The sequence below is a fragment of the Lissotriton vulgaris genome, chromosome 4_1 (assembly GCF_964263255.1).
Source record: "Lissotriton vulgaris chromosome 4_1, aLisVul1.2, whole genome shotgun sequence".
Lineage (NCBI taxonomy): Eukaryota > Metazoa > Chordata > Amphibia > Caudata > Salamandridae > Lissotriton > Lissotriton vulgaris.
The window spans coordinates 631,539,199-631,559,830 of NC_141691.1; the positions used below are offsets into that span (position 1 = coordinate 631,539,199).

At 42.5% G+C, this 20,632-nt stretch overlaps 1 protein-coding gene across 1 annotated transcript in view; it reads right to left on the reverse strand.

Moving 5' to 3' along the window:
• Nucleotides 1–915: 915 nt before the first annotated feature.
• The window catches only part of LOC147722347 (uncharacterized), a 50,474-nt gene continuing 30,757 nt past the window's right edge, over nucleotides 916–20,632 (reverse strand). The window contains exons 2-3 of the mRNA XM_086967300.1: nucleotides 13,360–15,191; nucleotides 916–923 (exon numbers count right to left, since the gene is read on the reverse strand). Coding sequence (XP_086823426.1) covers nucleotides 916–923; nucleotides 13,360–15,191 — 1,840 coding nt within the window. The remainder of the gene's footprint in view (nucleotides 924–13,359; nucleotides 15,192–20,632) is intronic.

Sequence of the window (20,632 nt, forward strand, 5' to 3'; positions counted from 1 at the left end):
TTTCCTTCTATTTTTGCTTCTTGGACACTAAAATATAGTCTGATAAACTAACCCGTTTACGGAAGAAACAGATTCGTACAGACCTTCACGGCCACTTCCTACTGCAGCACCTCCGTGCAGGAACTATTCCATCAGGACTAGTAATTCGAAATATCCCCGTCGTTTTTACGGATGACCCGGAGTACAAAAAGGGATTTAGCGGTATAGAAACTAAATGTAGCAGGGACCTCATGGTCCTAACCATTGAAGCCGCACATAGGATTTCCCAGAAAGAACTGGAGGAAATAGCCACTCTACAGAGAGAAATTGAAAACAACCAACTTATCTCGGATTCCAAAACCCTTTTGGAAAAAATCGAAAAAGAAATTCTGGAATTCAAAGACTTCACAGTTACCCAAAAAAACAATAAATTCGAAGTTGACAAAAATAACTTTTCATTAGAGTCCATTTATCCATATTTGAACAAGGATTTCTACACGCGGGCGGACTCGCGTCGGTACTTACAGGACAATCAGGGAAGATCACGCCAAAGATACGTCACCTTCTCCGATACGACTTCATCATCAGGGAGTGAACCTGACAACACTAACCGACAATTCCAAAACAGGTCCGATAATCGTCAAGGCCAATACCAACAACAACAGCAAAATCAACAGCCTTTTTTAGGACGAGGCCAACCGAAACCTCGGGGTCGGACTCGAGCACCCCAACCATGGGAGATGAGAACGCGTCAGAAATTTTACAAGAACTAACTATTTCTCCAATTTTCAACCTCTCTGACAGAATTCTGTCACCTGCTGAAACATCTATACGTACCAAAGGTCTTAACTTTGTTCCATCACGACCTACCGATTTCGTAAAGATGAAATTAGAGACGCTGGAATTTTGTCGTAAAATTCGTCTGATAACATTTTTTCAAGATTCTGTCGAAGAACAACAAGAGGAAGTGACAGGTCTAAAAAGAAAATCGACATTTTGCCCTAAAGGTCCAAAAATCCCTAAGGAAATAACTACGTTTGAAAATACCATACTATCCGGAATTTCTTCTTTAGAGAAAACAAAAACCTTTGTTAAGTATAATATAGCCAAAACTGAGAGAGACGGCCTTATGGCCATAAAAAATGATGACACCATCGTGGTCAAACAGGCCGATAAAGGCGGAGCGATCGTCATCTGGGACGTTAATAAATACAAACAGGAAGTCCACCGCCAATTAGATGATCAACACTGCTACAGACGCATTGGCAAGGATCCCACTTCAGAAATCAAAAATCAATTGTTTGATGTAATTCAAAGAGGCTTTGACCAAGGATTCGTAGGCCCGAAGGAGTTATCTTTTTTACAAAATAAGAACCCCAGGGTCCTGGTGTTCTATGTTCTCCCTAAACTGCATAAAGATGAGGCCAATCCACCTGGCCACCCTATAATCTCTGGGTGCTAGTCCCTCTTCGAACCTGTTGCAAAATATATCGACTTTTTCTTGAAGCCTTTTATTGACACTATTCCAGCGCATTTGCGAGATACTACAGCGTTTCTCAATCGATTGGCCAATATTACCTTTGACAGTAAAACACAATCACTGGTCACCCTTGACGTGGTGTCTTTGTACACTCAGATCCCGCAAGAACAAGCTCTGGAAACTTTGACCTTCTTTTTGGACAGCCGGGAGAGACCAGTTAGAGTCCCCACGGATTTTTTAATTGACCTATCTCGTTTTGCTTTGCAGAAGAACTTTTTCACTTTCGACTCAGAGTTCTTTTTTCAAACCAAAGGGGTAGCGATGGGCTGCCCCTTTGCGCCAGAGCTGGCCATAATGTTTATGGGATTATATGAGGAGAAATTCATATACAACGACAATCCACACAGTGCCCGCATTACCAACTATATGCGGTACATCGACGATGTGTTCCTGATTTGGACAGGGAACCAGGAGGAACTGAACCAATTCGTGGAATGGCTTAACTCAAGAACGGTTGATATTCAGTTCTAGGCCACAGCATCCAACGAATCGATTACATTTCTGGACGTGAAAATCGAATCTACAGTACAGGGACTATGTACCACCTTATTCTGTAAACCATCTGACAGGAATAAGGCATTGCATTTTACCAGTAACCACCCGCGCAACCTGAAACAAAACCTTCCTTACGGACAATTCCTTCGGATTCGCCGCAATTGTTCGGGAAAGGAGGAATACTTTAAACACGCGGGCCTTCTTAAGGATCGCCTCATACAAAGGGGTTACCCTAAAAAATTACTTAAGAACTCCCTTAAAAGAGCTTGGTGGACTCCCAGAGAGACGTTACTGGAAAAGAAAGTCAAACAAGACCTAAAGAGACTGGTTTGCGTCACTACATTCTGCCCAACAGCCAACTCATACAAGAAACTGATCATGTCTAACTGGCATCTATTGAAAGATCTCCATGAGGATTTTTCTGTCCCTCCATTGTTCGCATACAAGAAAGAAAAGAGCACAGCGAATCACATTGTAAGAGCTGCCCTCCCGAAAGCAAAAACACCAACATTGCAGAGCCTTTTCGGACTTTCTCCCACTAAGGGCCACTACAAGTGCGGCACTTGCACTTGTTGTAACGAAACGATCGAGGAATCCTTGTTCAGTTTTGATAACATCCATTGGAAGCATGATACATTCACAAATTGTAAAAGCAAAAATGTGGTGTATGCCATTGTGTGCCCGTGCCCCTTGGTATACATCGGGAAAACCACACAAGAAGTGAGAAGCAGGATCACTCAACATAAATCCAGGATCAGGAGAGGAGTCGAAAATGCTCCATTAGTTAATCATTGGACTAGGATGAAGCACGAACAGACTGACCTGAAATGGACTGTGCTTTCAAAAATTGAAAAAGACCCTAGGGGAGGAGATTTGGACGCGAAACTATCCCAACGTGAGGCTCTACTTATAATGAAATTCAACACAGCCCTAAAAGGTTTGAACGAAATCTCTGAAATATATAAAACTAATATCTAGAACCTAAGAGCCAATCCCTCAGCAGCTATGCCGTTCCGGCATTTATTTCCGCCGAATTGTTTGCCAACTACAAGTCCCAGAATCCCCTGGGTGGTTTTTAACCAGGAAGTGCAAACACCGACCACCGGCGATTCTTTCAGAAGTTGTATCACAGAGACAAGGACGGATGCCTCTCTACTTAGCGGTATGAAGCAGATGTGACGAGGACGTGTATTACAGCGCAAAGGGAGAACCAGTCTGACCGTTTACTGACTGCCGCATTTCATTTCCTTTCCAGCTTCTAAGCACAATCTGTTCCGCGGGAAAAGAAAAGAAAAGTTTGAACCCGACAGGAAACCATTAGCTCGTCTATTTCCAGGTAAGAGTTTCACCCAGGAGCGCATTAGGTTAGACTGCATGAGTGCGAGCAAGCGCTTGGTATTAAATGTGGCACGCTTTGTCCTTTTACTTACAGCTACTACGTGCACTCTATTCTGAAACCTCTGTTGACTCGCCGCCTTGGATTTACTTGACGTTTGGTTTAAAGGTAAAGGTAGGCTGTTGTGTACACGGGGTTCATCTCTCATTTTTTACCTATTATGGAACCCTCCATTAAGTATCTTTTCTTTATTTGATTTTTCAGAACCTACTGGTCCTGAGGATAACCCCAATAATGAGTGGGGTTTGAAACGCGTCGACCACCTCATCCCCGTATTTGGTCCATACGTTCTGTGCTTAAAATTAAATCCCTTCATTTATGCCCAGAGAAATGTGTTCTCGGTGTTGATTCACTTGAAAAGACTCTACATTTGCAAAATCAAATGGGATTGTTCCAATTGACATCTGACCAATACGTGGATCCATCATTTCTTCATTTTCTTTGTTTGTTATTGTTTAATCTTTGTGTATGAATGCGGTATGGTATGACTGGACGGCCATGCATGATTGAAGTATGGAAATGTTTATTATTATTTTTTCATGATATTGTTGTATATGGTGTATATTTTGTATATAAAAATTGCTCCTTTTCCATGCACTAAAATGATGTGTTATAAACAAAGCAAGAAATAATTGAAAAGTAATTAAACCTTTCTATGTTGCAAATGCAATTTAGCTGGTCGTTTTTGCTCACCCTCAAACCTCCAGCCTTCTCTTCCAAAGAAGTTCTCAGCTTTGGCCCTTGTGTTGTTTTTCTAGTTAAATTAGGCTCAGCCTAGCTGAGTTATGAGTCAAGACCCCGGTTGTTTTTTGACTGCTAAGCACATGAGCACATGCCAGAATGGAGATTGGAGGCAAATGCATTTCTTTGGGGCAAAAGTACTGGACAAAATGGAACGAGGAGGCGATGCGGTTCGAAGACTGCGACAAATGGAGTCACGCATGATAATCAGACTCCGGACCAAACACCCGAAGGGGATGAACTTTGGAGAGGATCTGCATATTCACCTGGAATAATAACCTCAGAACAAAATCGGGTACTATACCCTTAACAGCAATTGACAAACAATAAACATCAATGAAAGACAAGGGTACTATACCCAAAACTAAGAACACTATATAATTGTTACCACTGTGCTATAATTTAAAAGCATGCAAAGTCTTTCTTTTTTAATTTATTTTTGTCACTAAAATGCATTGAAACTACAGTTCCCATAATGCCTCATAAATGGCTAACAATGGGCTAGTATAAATACAAACATAGTAGAGGGGCTAACCAACCGTGAGCAAGGCCGAGTGAGGCCGAAACGCGTTGGTGGGGTGAAGTCTTGAAATAAATAAGGCTTGAAAAAGGTATCCTGATTGTGCCGCCTCTTTTGTTTTGAAAAATTGCTTGGGTCAGGATCCGACCCCTAGGCAGAGCACACACTGCTGAGCGCGTCCATATGGCTGAGGGATCACTTTGGATGCCGATATATATATATATATATATATATATATATATATATTCACTGAAAAAACAAGGTTACAGTGACGTTATAGTTAGGCTCAGGTTACACTCATACAAAACCAGTGAAATTCAGTAATTATAGTTCCCTGAGCTAACTATAATTTACGCCCCCCCCCCAATGCATTGCTTATAACCTCACATATTACATCACTCATGACATGGTCAGTGGAATCACTGATGACATCACTGATAACATCTAAAATGACACCACTGATGATATCAATTAGTGATTTTAAGAATTTTCTCCAAGAGTTTATGATTGTTAAACATATATACTAAACTACTATAAAAGTTACATTAGTATACTAGGTGTACTATTAATGAGTGATTCCACTTCTAATATATATTATGTGAGTGACTGTGTGGCTTTGTGTATCAGTGTGTGAGTGGGTGTCTGAGTGGCTGTATGGGTGGGTGAGTGGGTATTTGAGTGACTGTGTGGGTGAATATGTGGGTGTGTGAGTAGCTGTATGGATTAATAAGTAAGTGCTTGAGTAGCTGTATGGGTAAGTGACTGGCTTTGCTAGTAGCTGCATTGGCGAGTGAGTGGGTGTATTAGTGGCTGTATGGGGAGTGAGTGGATGACTGGGTGTGTGAGTGACTGTATGGGTGGGTGTGTAAGTGGATGTATGTGTGACTGAGTGGTTGTTTGAGTGGGTGTTTGGTTAACTGGGTGGTTATGGGAGTGATCCCTTTGGAGAGTGACTGTTGAGTGACTCTTTGGGTGATTGAGTAGATGTGTGAGTATGTATGTCAGTGGTTTCTTGTGAATGGCTCTGTTGAGAGAGTGACTTTATTGGGTGAGTGACTAGATATGTGAGTAGTTGCATTGGTGAGAAAGTGGGTGTGTTAGTGCCTGTATGGGTGAATAACTGTATGTGTGATTAAGTGTATGGGTGAGTGAGTGGCTGTGTGAGTAGGTGTATCGGTAAGTGAGTGGCTGTTTGAGTGGTTGTATGTTTGAGTGGGTATGTGTGTGGCTCTGTGGATGAGAAAGTAGGTTTGTGAGTGGTTGTGTGTCTGTGTGAGTGGGTGTATAAGAGGTTAAGAGGGTCTGTGAGACAGTTTGTGAGTGGTTCTGTGGATGATGTCATCAGTGATATCATTTGAGATGTTATCAGTGATGTGACTGACCTTGTCATGAGTGATATAATATGTGAGGTCATAAGCAATGCATTGCAGGGGCGTAAGTTATAGTTAGTTTAGGTAACTATAACTGCTGAATTTCACTGGTTTTGTACAAGTGAAATCTAAGCCTAACTATAATGTCACTGTAACCTTTAGTTTTTTTCAGTGAGTTTCTTTGTTTTTTTTTTAATTCTATTTCCTAATTATAACTCCCCTATAACATTTGGTTCTTTAACTGAATCTCAAAGTTGTTTAATGTTATTTACTAGATATAATGTTCATGTAACCAGTAAATTTCTAAAGATTTTTCATTGTTATTTCTAACTATAACAGACCTTGTAACCTTTGATTTTTTTTAAAAATTCTAAGTTTAAAAAATATATATATTTCCTAATAGCTGTCAACTATGACCTTTGAGAGTGGGTGTGTTAGTGTCTGAATAGGTCAGTGAGTGGGTGCATGAAAGGCTGTATGTGTCTTTGAGTGAGTGTGTGAGTGGCTGTATGAGTCAGTGAGTGGGAGTGATTGGTTATGTGAGTGGGTGTATGAGTAGCTATATGGATCGATGAGTTATTTTGTGAGTGGCTGGTTGGGTCTGTGAGTAGTTGTGAGAGTAGCAGAATGGGTGTGTGAGTAGGGGTCTGAGTGTCTGTATGGGAATATTAGTAGCTGTGTGAGTGACTGGGCCAGAATAGAACTTCACCTGCCCCTTTATTCAACAAGACTCCACTGTTTTTCATAAAATGTCTACCCAACTGGAGTGCTTTCTACTGGTTAAATAGTAAGTGCTACCTTGTTGGGTAAATATCTGCTGCATATTCTACACAACAGCTGCATAATGGATCATGAGGAAATGTGTCCAGTGGCCTTGTGTGAATTTTGGCAATGCAATTGTTTCTCATGCGTCTTCATCAAGAAATTTCTGATAACAGGAATCCCTCTATAGAGAAGACAACAAGACTAAAATGAGGTAAATCTCCACAAAATAAAGGTGTTTTCTCTTAACTATATGAAGTAAGTGCCTCTGTATTATGTGGAGATGTCCTGATATTCCTCAGGATCAAGAACCCATCACCAAAATATCGGAGGGAAATGCGTTAGAGGCCTTTTGCTAAGCTGTCTATCATACTGACAAATGGCAAGAAGACCAATGCATGATACGAAGGGGAATGTGCCAAACGGGCTGAGCTTTAGGTGATTTTGCAAATATGTATACTCGTAGTCATTTAAGGGGAGAGCCATGCACTCTGCTTTCACCAGGTAAGGACAAGATAGAACCCACTTGTCACAGATCATCTTTCAATGTTAAATTGCTGAGAAAACACACTTGCTTTGCCTTCGTTAAGCCCAGGAAGTCAGGATCATTTGTCCTTTACAGAAGTGGAGCTTCAACTGGGGCATCTGCTATGTTTATATTTGTAGGTGCTTCCTGTTGACATCAAAAAAATACTCGTGCAGCACAACAAGTATGTTGACTCATCCGAAAACATACCATGACAAACACTTTATTAGAACCCAGAAAGAGAGTGTTGAAGAAGATCCATCAACTTTAGGAACAACACCAAATTGCGCCAGGGGAACGAATTTCTACAGAAGTTGAGCTTCGTCTCTCAGAGAAGCTCCAAAGAATAGGCACATTTTGTTTGGACTGAAAAAAAGTGCTAACAGTGGGGGAGCAATCAGTTGCTGCAGTTCTAGAGGTATCTAAGAGCAACAAGTGTTATTTTTGTTTCTGTTAAATAGCAAGTGATACCACTTTTTAGCTTTGTTATTTTTTTCAGTGACCAGTTTATTTAAAAAAAAATGTTAAAAAGTTTAGAAAAGATTTTAAAAAAACAAAAAAAAAAGTTCTCATTAGAACCACCATTCATGGTTTAAAAAAATAAAAAGTATGTGTGTGTTTGTATAAGAAAGAGTATGAGTGAGTGAGTGGGTGCATGAGTGAGTTAGTGAATGTGTAAGTATTTCAGTGAGCAAATGTGTGGGTGACTGAGTGGGTGTTACAGTGACTGTATAGGTAAGTGAGTAGGTATATAAGTAGTTGTATAGGTGAGTGGGTGGTTCTATGAGTGAATGTATGAGTACGTCAATGGGTATGTGAGTGGCTGCATAAATTACTGAATGGTTGTCTGAGTGGCTGTATGGGTGTGTGAGTGGGTGTACGACACATTGTATGGTAGAGTAAGTAGGTGTGGTACTAGCTGAATGGATAGGTGACTGGGTGTGTCACTGACTGTTAGGGTGTGTGACTGGGTAAGTAAGTGGCTGCATAGGTAAGTGAGAGGCTTTATTACTAGCTGTATTGTAGTGTAGTTCCTATATTCCCAATAGGCTCTGCATTGGAATAATATATCCTATAGATGTGACATAGTACTTAGGTCTACTAGGTCTCTATTGAATATATTAGACTTAATTGTGAGTGCCAGCTAGCTCAGAGGTTACTAGAAACTTTCTCAAATACACAAGAAGGGATTAGTTTCTGACACCGCATAAACATGACAACTTTGTTTCCTCAAGATAAAACGTATCTTCAGAGTTGTGGAAACAATGGATAGATATTTTACTCAGTCATTCGTGCATGCTTCGTTTCACCAGAGGTGCAGAGAAAATAGAGAGACGGGCGTTTTCAATAAAAGTATTTATTGAACAGTCTTCTTTCTCATGCAGAAAAAAATGAACTGCTACAATCGTAATACTGGCTGTAAAGTATAATGCGTACAGCAAGAAGAGTATTATAAAATAATACTGTAAAAGCATGGTATGGTTTCTAAGCCATAAAATACATACATAAATAAATAAATAAATACTAAAACGTACTCAACTGGTGCTTCTAAAATACACCTACCCCGATGTACCTAACCTAAGTCTAGTACGAGGGAAGGAGTAAGTGCGGTGTAGCATAAGTTTAGTATTCTTTGCCAAGAATCTATCCAAGATTTCTCTTAGGGTCTAATCAGCTCCGTACCTTGGTTTAGAATGAAGGAGGTCTGGTATCTCTTGGTCTCAGGATTCAATTTCCCAACACCCGGCAAGGGGAGCTTGGAAACACTGGAGCTGGATTTCTCGGCCTGAGAAAAGACAGCGTCTCTCTCAGTGCGTCAGCTGGAGGGTCGGCTTCCTTTGGCACTTGCTGTAGCGAGATGCATCGGGGATTTAGTTAGTCGAACTGCTCCAAACCACTGTGTGTTTGCTAGAGCAAGTGTGGGCATATTTATACCATGAAGGTGCTGAGTTTGCCATAAAGGTGGACATAATAACGTCATCAAAGAGACGCAGTTCATTGAAAACTCCATGAGTTCTTGGACAAATCAATATTCAAGCAAGGGGAAGTCCCTAACTGCTGAAGGCGAGTTTTCCAAGAAATCGTTGTGGCTTTTCAGAACTAGTGGAAGTATCCATGCCTTGTTTTGGACTGCATGGGCTATGTCTAAATAAGGTTATTATTTCTATGCCTATGTAAGGACAAGGTTATTTATACCTATGTAAGGGCATGAATTGGGAAAATTACACTAGGGTCCTAAAATTCTATACAACACCCACTCCACTTTAGTGTGTTCAACATTACTAATTCAAGCACTAAAACATATCTAAAGCATGTGTTTACAATCCAACCCAAAAATACATAACAATGCATTTGAAATGTTTGTACACAAAAGTTGTACATTCGTACTGTAAGCATTTGTAAGCATTGATTTCATTTTAAGCATATACTATGATATTGGCAATGCTAACTGAATGAATCATGAAAATGACATTTATGAAATGGCTTAAATACAGAAGAAAAAAGGTCGAGACTATCCCATAGTAGAATATATACCTGGTTTGGTTTGTGGATAAGGTCAATATTGTTTCTAGGAAGTATTCAAAGAATTCTTGTTCCCTAAGAATAGTTCTACTTTAAGCAGATTACTTTGTGCCAAAGTTCAATTTTGGAAAAAGTCAAATCAAATGGTTGAAAAATAGAGCTCCAAAGTTAGAAGTTTTTGTTTTGAAAAACGAAGGTCGAGTTCAAAGTTGATATAACGCTGTGTACTAATTTCAAAAGTTATTCTCGGTGTCACTAGAAAACATTAAATCTTCTAAGCTGGCAAAGAAATCGTCTTCCACAGTAGGTGAAGTTTGAGCCACTTCATTAAGTAGATCAATCGTACACAGATGAGAAGCATCGCCGTCAGCATCAGTCGCATTAGCAATGTTCGCAGTAGATGGTACCTATGTGCCTGTAGGTCCACGTATCTCACCTTCAGCTGGAATGGCTGGTGAGACCTCAATGAAAGCCGTCATCAGGAATGGTAGCCGCTGGGGACAACACAATGCATGAGTCGTTACCGAACCAAGCAAAGCGTCAACATCCGTTGAGAGTAGTGACGGAAGTGTTAGACAAATATCCAACACGCATGCCTCTCCGAAAAGCAGGCATCGTAGAACAGGTAAGATGTAATCTTGCCAGATTGGTCTGAATGACACGAATCACGTGGTCTTCAGATCTCTCAAACGAGCCAATCCAAGAATCTGTGTTATGCGCTCACGATACTGCATTGCCAGAAGAGTGTTCTCCATGGTAATCTGGGTATCGCTGGTGACTGGACTTGCCATATGGGACCAGAAGGAACAAGAATAATATCCCAGCTACGAGGCCGCCGAACACAGAGTGCACAAAGTTTGGAAAAATGCCTAGGACTGCTTCAAAGGGTGCTAACAGTCCCGAAAAAATTGTTTTAAATACATGTACAATACCACTGGTATCAGACATGTTTAAGATACGACCTAACATTTCTGCGAACTGTATGGGGTAGTTTGTTGATAATAGGGCATGTATCTCCGCAGAGCACCTTGCAACTTGCAGATCATACGTCTCTCGGGACAAGGTCAGTGGCACTGTTTTTTGTAAAAGAATGGCTTTCATTCTGCCTAAAGTATCAATCCATATAGAAGAGATGTTTACTGAAGGCCATAGCGGCGACTCCCCGTCTGACTTAGTTTTAGGAAACAATAATTGATTACAGCAAATGACCCTGGCTGACACACTAACGAGATAGGCTATTCCTGGCAGCATTCCACAACAGCTGTGATCATTCAACATTATGTAGCTCCCATTGGAAAGCTGCCTAAAAAAAGGATCTATCACTGCTGCCGGAGAACCTTGCAGGTGGCAGGATAAGTTGGTCAAGGAACCATCACAGGCTCCATGTAAATTAATACCCTGACATAAAAGTGTACGCTCAGTGTGTTTTTGCAATTTTTACCACTAAGAAATACCTCTTATCCGCACGCCAACATTTGTGTGTGTATGGTAAATCCCAGGTCGACTTTATGTTTTCTTTACCCAATCTTTCATACAGGCCTGCTAGTATGTGTTTCAAGCAATACTGAAACTGGAAAATCGTCACTGGAATCGTGATGGTGCCATGTATTATTCATTCCACGGCTGGTTTCTCAGAAATGGTTAATGGTAATCTTTCCAGTTTTTCTATGCTCAGCACCGTATAGTCTGCTCCCCTCTGTGCCAAAGAGATTTGTTTATCTGTAAGGTTAAATCCAGTAAACAATGACGTGGTGTTGATTAGAGGCCAAGGCACATAGCCTGAACGAAGATTTTGTAACGTCCAGCCTAGCAGCATTATAGAACGCAGTTGAGACTGTCCATGTTGTAACATGAGCAAGTCCTGTTCCATTATGTCTATGGCAGAGGATACAATGCTGTCCAAAGAATAAATTCTGGATGACAGAGTCGTTAACCCATTGTCAACTACAGAGAGAGCTTTCTCTAAATGAATACGATCAATTTCTCGTATTCGTTCTGCAGTTTCCAGTTGCACGACTTTCCATACTTCATTATAAGCAGCATAAATAGCGGCGTATATGAAATGTTTATGACGTAGTTTACGAGGTCCTTGTAAGAAGTCTCTCAAATCAACGCCATCTTTAAGTAAAGTTCAGTGTTGTTTTATATCTGGGAGTGCAGATTTTTGTAGCCATTCAAGGCATAGTTTTCCTACACTATATGTTGTGATTATACCTGGATGTGGTCTCTGGACATATCTTGGATCTGGCCTAGTTACTGTAAACCCTTGTATCTTGTTTAGTTTAAGTTTAGTTTAAAGGGGTTTATAAAGCGCCTGGTGACGCCTCCCGGCGTGTCCCCGCGCTGTGGAGAGAGCATGTTATGAGGAGAGAGAGGAGTACCATTATGAAGTAAATAAAAAGGTTTTCAGCATCTTTCTGAAAGAGGCCTCATTAGGCTCTAGCCTAGTGTCCGTAGGAAGAAGATTCCAGTGCTTGGCTGCTAGTGAGCGGAAGGACCTGCCTCCCATTCTGGCTTTTTTGGGGCGAGATGTTCTGAGCAGGCCCATTCCTTTAGATCTAAGGGATCTGTTCGGTTCATACCGGGATGCCAGATCCGACATATAAGCCGGCGCTTTTTGGTGGATTATCCTATGGCACCATAGTAGAGCTTTGAAAACAATCCTCTTGCTAATAGGTAGCCAATGGAGGGATGCCAGAGAGGGTCTCGAGGGGGCTCTACGGGGAAGCCTTAACACCAGGCGTGCTGCAGAATTTTGTAGAACCTGTAGTCTCTTGATGTTTTTAGCAGATGTGCCCAGGAGCAGCACATTCCCGTAATCAATACGGGATGTGATTAGTGCCTGCGTCATGGTGCGTCTAGAGTTCAGAGGCAACAAGTCAAGGGTGCGATTGAGCGTTTTCATTACTCCAAAACATTTGCCTACTGTTTTCTTGATGTGGCTATCAAAAGACAACTTGTTGTCTACCCAGACACCTAGATTTTTTGCTTCCCGGTTGGGAGTAGGCAAAGGACCCAAACAGTTGGGCCACCATTCTTTTGTCCATTTTGCCTCATTGCCCCCGATTATAAGAACCTCCGTTTTAGTGCCATTTAGTTTTAGACAGTGCTCTGTCATCCAAGTGGCAAGCTTACTCATGCAAGCATTGAAGTTGTCTGCTTCCAGAGAAGGGGCTTGTGACAGTGATATTAGAAGTTGCGTGTCGTCGGCGTAAGAGGCAAGCTCTACGCCGAACGATTGCACCACTTCTGCCAGGGGAGCCATGTACAAATTGAACAGGGTGGGACTCAGGGCAGAGCCCTGAGGCACCCCCTGTTCTAGCATCACACTGTCTGAGAGAAAAGTCCCTCTTTGGACTTGAAAGCTCCTGTTGATCAGAAAGGCTTTCAGCCATCCCAGTGCCTTATTGATGACTCCCGCTCTGTTTAGACACTGTAGCAGGATGGAATGCGCTACAGTGTCAAACGCGGCACTGAGATCCAGCATGATGAGAGCCATGGTCTTACCCTCATCCGCTCCTTCCCGTAGGGTTTCAGTAGCCCTCAGGAGAGCTGTCTCTGTGGAAAAATTAGATCTGAACCCTGATTGAGATTTATGAAAAGCATTATGGGCTTCTAGATGGCCCATGAGTTGGGCATTAGCAATTTTCTCAGCTAGCTTTGCAAGGTAAGGTAGCAACGATATTGGGCGAAGATTTTCCAATATGTCTTGACTCATGTTCGGCTTTTTTTTAATCGGTAGCACTACAGCCTGTTTCCATTCCATAGGCAAGCGAGCCGTGGAGAAGGAGACTTGAAGCAGGTGTCTGAAATGAGGTTCTAGTGCAGGGAAAGCTTCAGCTAGAATTTTAGGAGGCGCAGGGTCTCGAGGAGATCCTGATTTGATGTTCTTGCACATTTTGGCCAATGCTTCAAAGGGAGGAACGTCGAATGAGCCTAGGCACTCTGGAGTGCTTATGAGATTGTCATTTTCAGTAAATTCAGTAGCCGACTTTATATTAGTGGAAAAGCAGGCATAGATGTTAGTGATCTTTCCTGAGAAATACTGGGCAATTTTGTTACAGGTTTCCACAGAATCGTTTTGGGAGGAGGGATTCGCGTCCACTATGGAGATTTCTTTGTATATTTGATAAAGTTCCTTAGAGGAGTTATCTGCTTCCATAATGCGGGTGTGGTAATGAGCTGCCTTAGACAGGCGTATAGTTTTGTTATATTCTCTTTGCCCTATTTTGTACTGGGCTTTAATTTCTGGGCAAAATTTTTGGCGCCATGCTCTTTCAAGCTTTTTACAAGCCGTCTTCATGGTTTGAAGTTCTTGACTGAAGCAGGGAACAGCTTTTTTAGTTCTCCTGGCGTTGGTCGTGGAGCGAATTGGGGCAGTGATGTCAAGGGCCTTGGTGACAAAGTTATGTATGTGCTTATTAGCTGTCTCGCAATCATCCCCTCTAGGAGGGCCTTCATCCTGGACAATTTTAGTGAAAGATTCTATTGAGAAGTTCTTCCATTTTCTGCGTTTATAACGTAGAGATTGATGACGATAGTGTTTGGTTCTGTCTAGTTGAATTGTTATGGGGATGATGTAGTGATCCGACCAAGGTATAGGTTGAGGAGCTGAGGTATGAACTCCCTTCCAGTTGCCAAAAACAGGGTCTAATAAGTGTCCTAATTGATGTGACGGTTCCTTATTTTTTAATTCCAGCTGTACCGAGAGTAGCTCAGCTTGAATATCAGTCGCGTCAGTATCTAAGGGGTCTTCAAAATGGGCATTGAGATCTCCTAGCACTAATAAGCGAGATTTCCTTAGTGCTAGGTGGGTTATGGCTTCCATAAGGGTGGAAGTGAAGTCAAATAGCCTACCAGGTGGTCGGTATATCAGGATGCCCGATATAGAGTGATTGGGACCGGTGTTAATCGTGAAAGAGCCAGCTTCACTATGGTCAACCAGGATGGGAGATATGGTGCATACTAGAGGGGCTTTCGTATCGATGGCGATGCCACCACCTCTGCCGTCTTTCCTATCTAGTCTGGAGAGGGCGTATCCGGGGGGAAGGGCCTGAATGATATCCGGGTCTGAGTAGTCATCCAGCCAAGTTTCCGTCAGGAATAAGATGTTAAGGTTCTGGTCCTCAAGTAAATGGAAAATTTCTATGCAGTGCTTACGTAAGGATCTGCAGTTAAGCAAGGCTGCTTTGATGGTATGACCCGTGTTGGTGGCTGGGACATGACTGATAGGAACAAAAGTACATAAGGTGCACTTATTTAACGACAGGGCATGCAAGGAGTGTTTGCAGCCTGCTAGCGTGTCAGGTTGGAGGGCAAGCAATTCCTGTCTGCCATACCTAATAGTGGTTGTAGTAGGGGAGCCAGGGTTTGTGGCCCCGTGCCCCGTCCGGCCGCGGACGGGCGCAGAAGGGCTTGACTTTGGCTCGACTTCGGCGCGCTTCCGGCGCGCCCGCTGCACGCGGTCGCTGCCCAAAGCACATTTATAGTGATGAGAGGGGTCGTTAGAGCGCTGACCTGTGCTCCCTGAGCCCGGAAGTGCAAGGCTCCTCCTCGCCCTCCGCATCAAACGCCCATGATTGGACGCGGCGGACCGGCTCGGGAGTGGGAGAAAGACTGAGCAGCTGAGGTGAATACCAGTGATTCACAGTAAGTTTACCCGCTAACCCACACTGAACGTTTTAAAATAGCCTATAATCGCTACATAAAAACATTCGCTATAACAACAGCGCGAGCAGTGCAGTGAAATACGGTTTTTAAAAAGCGCTAAGTGAATGGAGGCTGCCTCTGCCACCGGCAACACTCTTCTCCACGAAGAGGGATCTATCTTGACAGATATTCGTCTCTGTGGGCCAAATTTACCATTTTTTACAATCAGGATTAGTTCTGTTTTGTTGTAAAATATATTTCACGTCTACCTCCTTTTCTGTAGTTCCATTACTATCAGGTGTGGGTTTAGGTATGGACGGTTTGTTTAAGTCTTTTAACTTAGCCAGGCCAAGAAAAGATGTCTGTTGAACAGTTTCATTTAAGAACATTATTTGTTCTGGGATGATGCAGGCTCTGAATAAGGCTTCTAAACCTCCCACCTGCCAGTCCTTTGTGCCCCAGACAGTATTTGTCTCAATGTTGTCTTTCCAAAAGTCAAAATCTAATGTGGACAATTGAGCATAAAAGGCAGCAGAATAAATTTGCTTAGTGTTAGTCAACATACTTTTCATTCCGGCATTATTTACCTTTTTAAAGTAAAATGTTTCTGAATTTGTGACATTAAAACCTGAGAAGTCTGGAAATTTTTCATAAAATGTTTTTGAGCTACCCGTTGGTGGTGTCGGACAATGTTCCCATTGATTATAAGTAAAAACATTTCTAGGGTTTACAGATTTGTGCAAATAATGATGACCATAATGATTAAAACAATACATTTGTTCATAATCTGACGAACCTTCTAAGTATTCATGTTTTGTAAATTTTGCTGACCTTTCTAAGTCTGCCATCATGTTATTAACAGTCACAAAGTCCCAATCATCAGAAAATGTGCTTGGTGAAACAAAATCACTCCATGAAACCTTAAATTGGTGTGGAATCTTCAACAGATCAACAGCACCATAAATGTCATAATCAGTTGATGTCCCATGCTATACCACCAGGTAGAGGAATGGCTGTGATGTTCACTGATGACAGGTCTCTTTGTTCACGATGAGATCAATTGTGTGGCTTCAGGAGCAAGTTGATGTTCTTACTTGATGTGTCCATTTTACTAAATTTTCTATCTATCAGCTTCCCCAATCTTAAAACAAGAACGAGCCAGAATAGGAAAAAAATACACCTATCACAATCCAAAATTCAACCCATGGTGAAACTAGATATGTATTTGCAAGCTGGTGAAAAAGTTCTATTACTTGTTCCGTGAAAGTTTTGTTTGCTGGCATTGTTTCGGGCTCACTGGGATCCTCAGAAAAAGTATCAAAATAGATTAAATAGCCAGAGGCAGTTCTGTCAATTGTTGGTATTGCATCCGGATTATTTGAAATCGCTGGAGCTGCTTGGTCCCTTGACATATTAGTATAGTCAGATGCTACATCATTGTAGACGGGAGTTTCTTGATGAACTGTTATTTGGGTTTCAAGAGGCACAAGTTCTATTGCTTTGTTGCATAGTCCTTCTTTTCTTACTGCAGATTCTTCAAAGGTGATGAGTCTCTCAGTTTGAACCTCTTGGATAGTAGCAAGATTTTGTCGTCTGCTACATCTTTGGAGTCCACTGGGCCTACTACTTATTATCGGCCACATGGTGTGGTTTTACCAGGTCAATTGATAGACTGGTTCTCCTTTCTTACAGCGCCGGGCGGCAGTAACACTGTTCTTGATACTAGTTTTCTGTAAGAAGGCCCAAATTCCTTCTTATCCGCTATTTTTTCTCTGACCAGATCCCCAATCTTTGGAATCCAGACAGGTCTTGCTGGGACAGGTATTTTTTCTTCAGTGGTCATTGGTTTCTGTAAAGTGTTGCTTAGACTTCTTGTTTCATTTAAGTCCTGTAAAACAGCCAAACGGTCTTTGATATCAAAGGGTTTTTGTTCTAATACTGAAGTATGACAATCGAGGTCTTCGACAATCATTCTAGTACCAGAAAGGATTTCATATGGAGTGATTCCACCCAGAGAATTTCTCTGCAGATTATTTAAACTATGTTATGCACTTATTAGATTTTTGACCCACCTGTCACCCCAGCCTAATACCCTTGCTGTTATAGATTGCTTTGTGTCACGTTTTTTCTTTCCACAACCTAATTTCCCTCAGGATGGAATGGACTTGAGTACCGCAATGCAACGCCCAAGCTGGCCATGGCCTTCTTGTAAGCTCGAGAGCTAAACGCAGGACCCTGGTCAGAATGTAGAGTGCCGATTGCGTTTGTGCCGATAAAGACTCGCAAATCTTTTATAACAATTCGGGCATCAGCCGAGCACTGAGGCTACATCCAAATGAATCTTGTGCATGAATCCACTGCAACCATGATATATTTATAGTGCCATCCCTTTGTAAGGGACCACAGTGGTCCAGGTAAACACATGCTAGTGGTTTATCTGAAATTAGAAGTGGCGTCTGCGCGGGCGTTTCACTATCAAAACTTTCATTTTCCGGCGGATTTCACATTCTAAAACATAGTTTCGGGTCGGTTTCCTCATGAGCGGCCACCAGTATCGTTGTTTTAGTAATGACACTGTATCTGAAACACCTGCGTGTGCAGAGTCAAGTCCTTCATGTGCTGCTAAAATTAGTCCTAATCTGTGTTCCAAGTTTGGAATTACTCTATCCCCCACTCCAGGGATTTGAGCAAAAGGAACATTATTTGGATCAGTTATGTAGGAGTACTTGAGTGGAAAGCCTTTAGAAAGTGTTTTACTACTTTCTTTTATTGAAGCAGTGACAGCTTGCATTATTTCGCTGTCTATTTTTGTTTTTGAACGAGTGATTGCAGCTACGGAAGCCGTTTGCACAGCTGCCTTTGCGGCTTCATTAGCCAATGAATTCCCTGCAACGTGAACACCATCACGCTGACGACTCAGTGTATGAATCACTTGAGTCTTTTGTAGTTCTTTCTGTAATAGAACTACTTGTTCCCAAAGCAACTTATGCTTGATTGTGCCACCTTTTGCATCTTTGAAACCGTTTTGAACCCAATTCTGCAAGATTGAGTTTTTGTTACCATAGGTCGGAATTTACCTTCGCGCCAGCGACCTTTAACAATCGCACACGCAGCACTATAAGCTTGTATACCCCCAATTGCGGGCTGTGCTGATCCGTCTGTATATATTATACATCAGTAATGTTCTAAAGGCAGAATTTCAGTGGGCAGAGGACATTCTTGTTCGTATTGTAGAAATTCTTGAGTTTTCAAGTAGGGGTCAAAAACGTATTCAACATCTTTTGCAGCAAGAGAATAAACCCATTGTATCCACCTTGGATGTAAAGCTTTTTGTTAGATCTGGGGGTCTCTAGTTGGCAATGGTATTCACCTTTTTCCAAATAGGGACCCTTACTTCTAAGTCAGGATAAGGGGATTACACTCCTTAATAACCCCTGCTCACCCCCTTGGTAGCTTGGCACGAGCAGACAGGCTTATCTCAGAGGCAGTGTGTTAAGCATTTGTGAATATACACAGCAATACAGTGAAAACACTACAGATGGACACAAAACAGGTTTGATCAAAATAAGTATTCTTTATATTGACTTAAACACAACACCACAAACGACAAAAATCCACAATATTACACTTAAGGTTACTTAAAAGATGATAAAAGTCTCTTAGTTCAAGTTGTTGGTAAATGCGACAAAGTTCTCAACAAAGTACCTGGATGCGTAACGCAATGTGAACAAAAGGCTCGCAAAAGGGGAGATGCATCGGTTCCATGACCCGGAGGAACGGTTGCATCCTTCCTCAATGCTTGCGCAGAGTAGGGGACTCGTCGTGAGCCTTACCAGTGCGGAGGTGATGCGTAGATTCTCGGCCTGCGGGCCCGTTGTGGTGCACAAGATGGCGCCTTGATGCGATGCGACGATCCGGTTGCGATGCGAGAAGATGGCGCCCTTGATGCAGCGATGCAATGACGATGATGCCCTGGCAGCCTTGCGAAGACTCTGTACTTTGGATTCACGACAGGCCCTGCGACGCGCTTCTCGGGTGATGGCGACTCTCTTGATGGCATCACGCTTCTCCGGTGATGTGACAGCAGGCAGCTTCGGCGAACACACGCTTCCAGGGAGATGCGGCGAAGGCTCGCTTCTCCGGCGTTGCGACGATTTCAGCTACGGCGGCGACACGCTTCTTCTCGATGCATCGCGCTTCCAGCTCCCAGCGGCACGCAAGTGACTGGAGTCAGAATTCCCAGCCAGGAAATTCAGGAGGGAGCTGAAGGTGAAGTCTTTTGTCCCTGGGACTTCAGCAGGAGGCAAACACAGTTCAAGCCCTTGGAGAATATTCTGTAGAGGAAAGTCCTTACAAAGCTCCTTTCCCTTGGCAATGAAGCATCCACTGCAGGCCAACCCAGGAAACAGCACACTGGCAGAGGGGCAGTCCAAACTCCTGCAGCTTCCTTGGTTCTTCTCCTGGGCAAAAAGGTTTCTTGTTCCAGAAGTGATCTAATTTCTTGGGATCAGGGTCACAATATTTATACCCCAAAATCCTTTGTTCTCTGAAGGCAGAGAGGCCTCTGCCTAGTTCAAACCAGTTCCTGAGCACTTTGTTGACATGACTCTCTTCTTCCTTTCACTGTGCAGGGCTGAGGCTTCGGTTGCCCCACAGGAGGAGGAGCCAGCACAGGGGAGGGAAGATACAGCTCTGGAGCACTCTGTTGACATGATTCCTCCTCTACTTTCACAGTGCAGGGCAGAAACATCAGACAAGCCACAGGGGGTGGAGCCAGCATTGTAGAGGGAAGACCCAGCCCTATTCAGATCCCAGGTGCAACTCCTCCCTCCCATCTAGATGCAGATCTCTCTATTCACCACCGGGCTGCCCCAGCCTGTCTCGTGGAATCCCCCAGCCCTGTCACACACAAACCCAGACAGGGAATACACAACCCAGCAGTGGCAGGCTCAAATGGTTAGGCAAGCAAATACCTGCTTTCTAAAGTGGTATTTGCAAACACAGAATATTAAAACAAACTTTACTAAAAGATTTACTTTATTATTCTGAGTTCAGGCATACTAAATTCGAATTTCTACCTTGTTCCCTGAGTCAGTTAGGATTATAAGGATGTAATAATCTTAACTGCCCA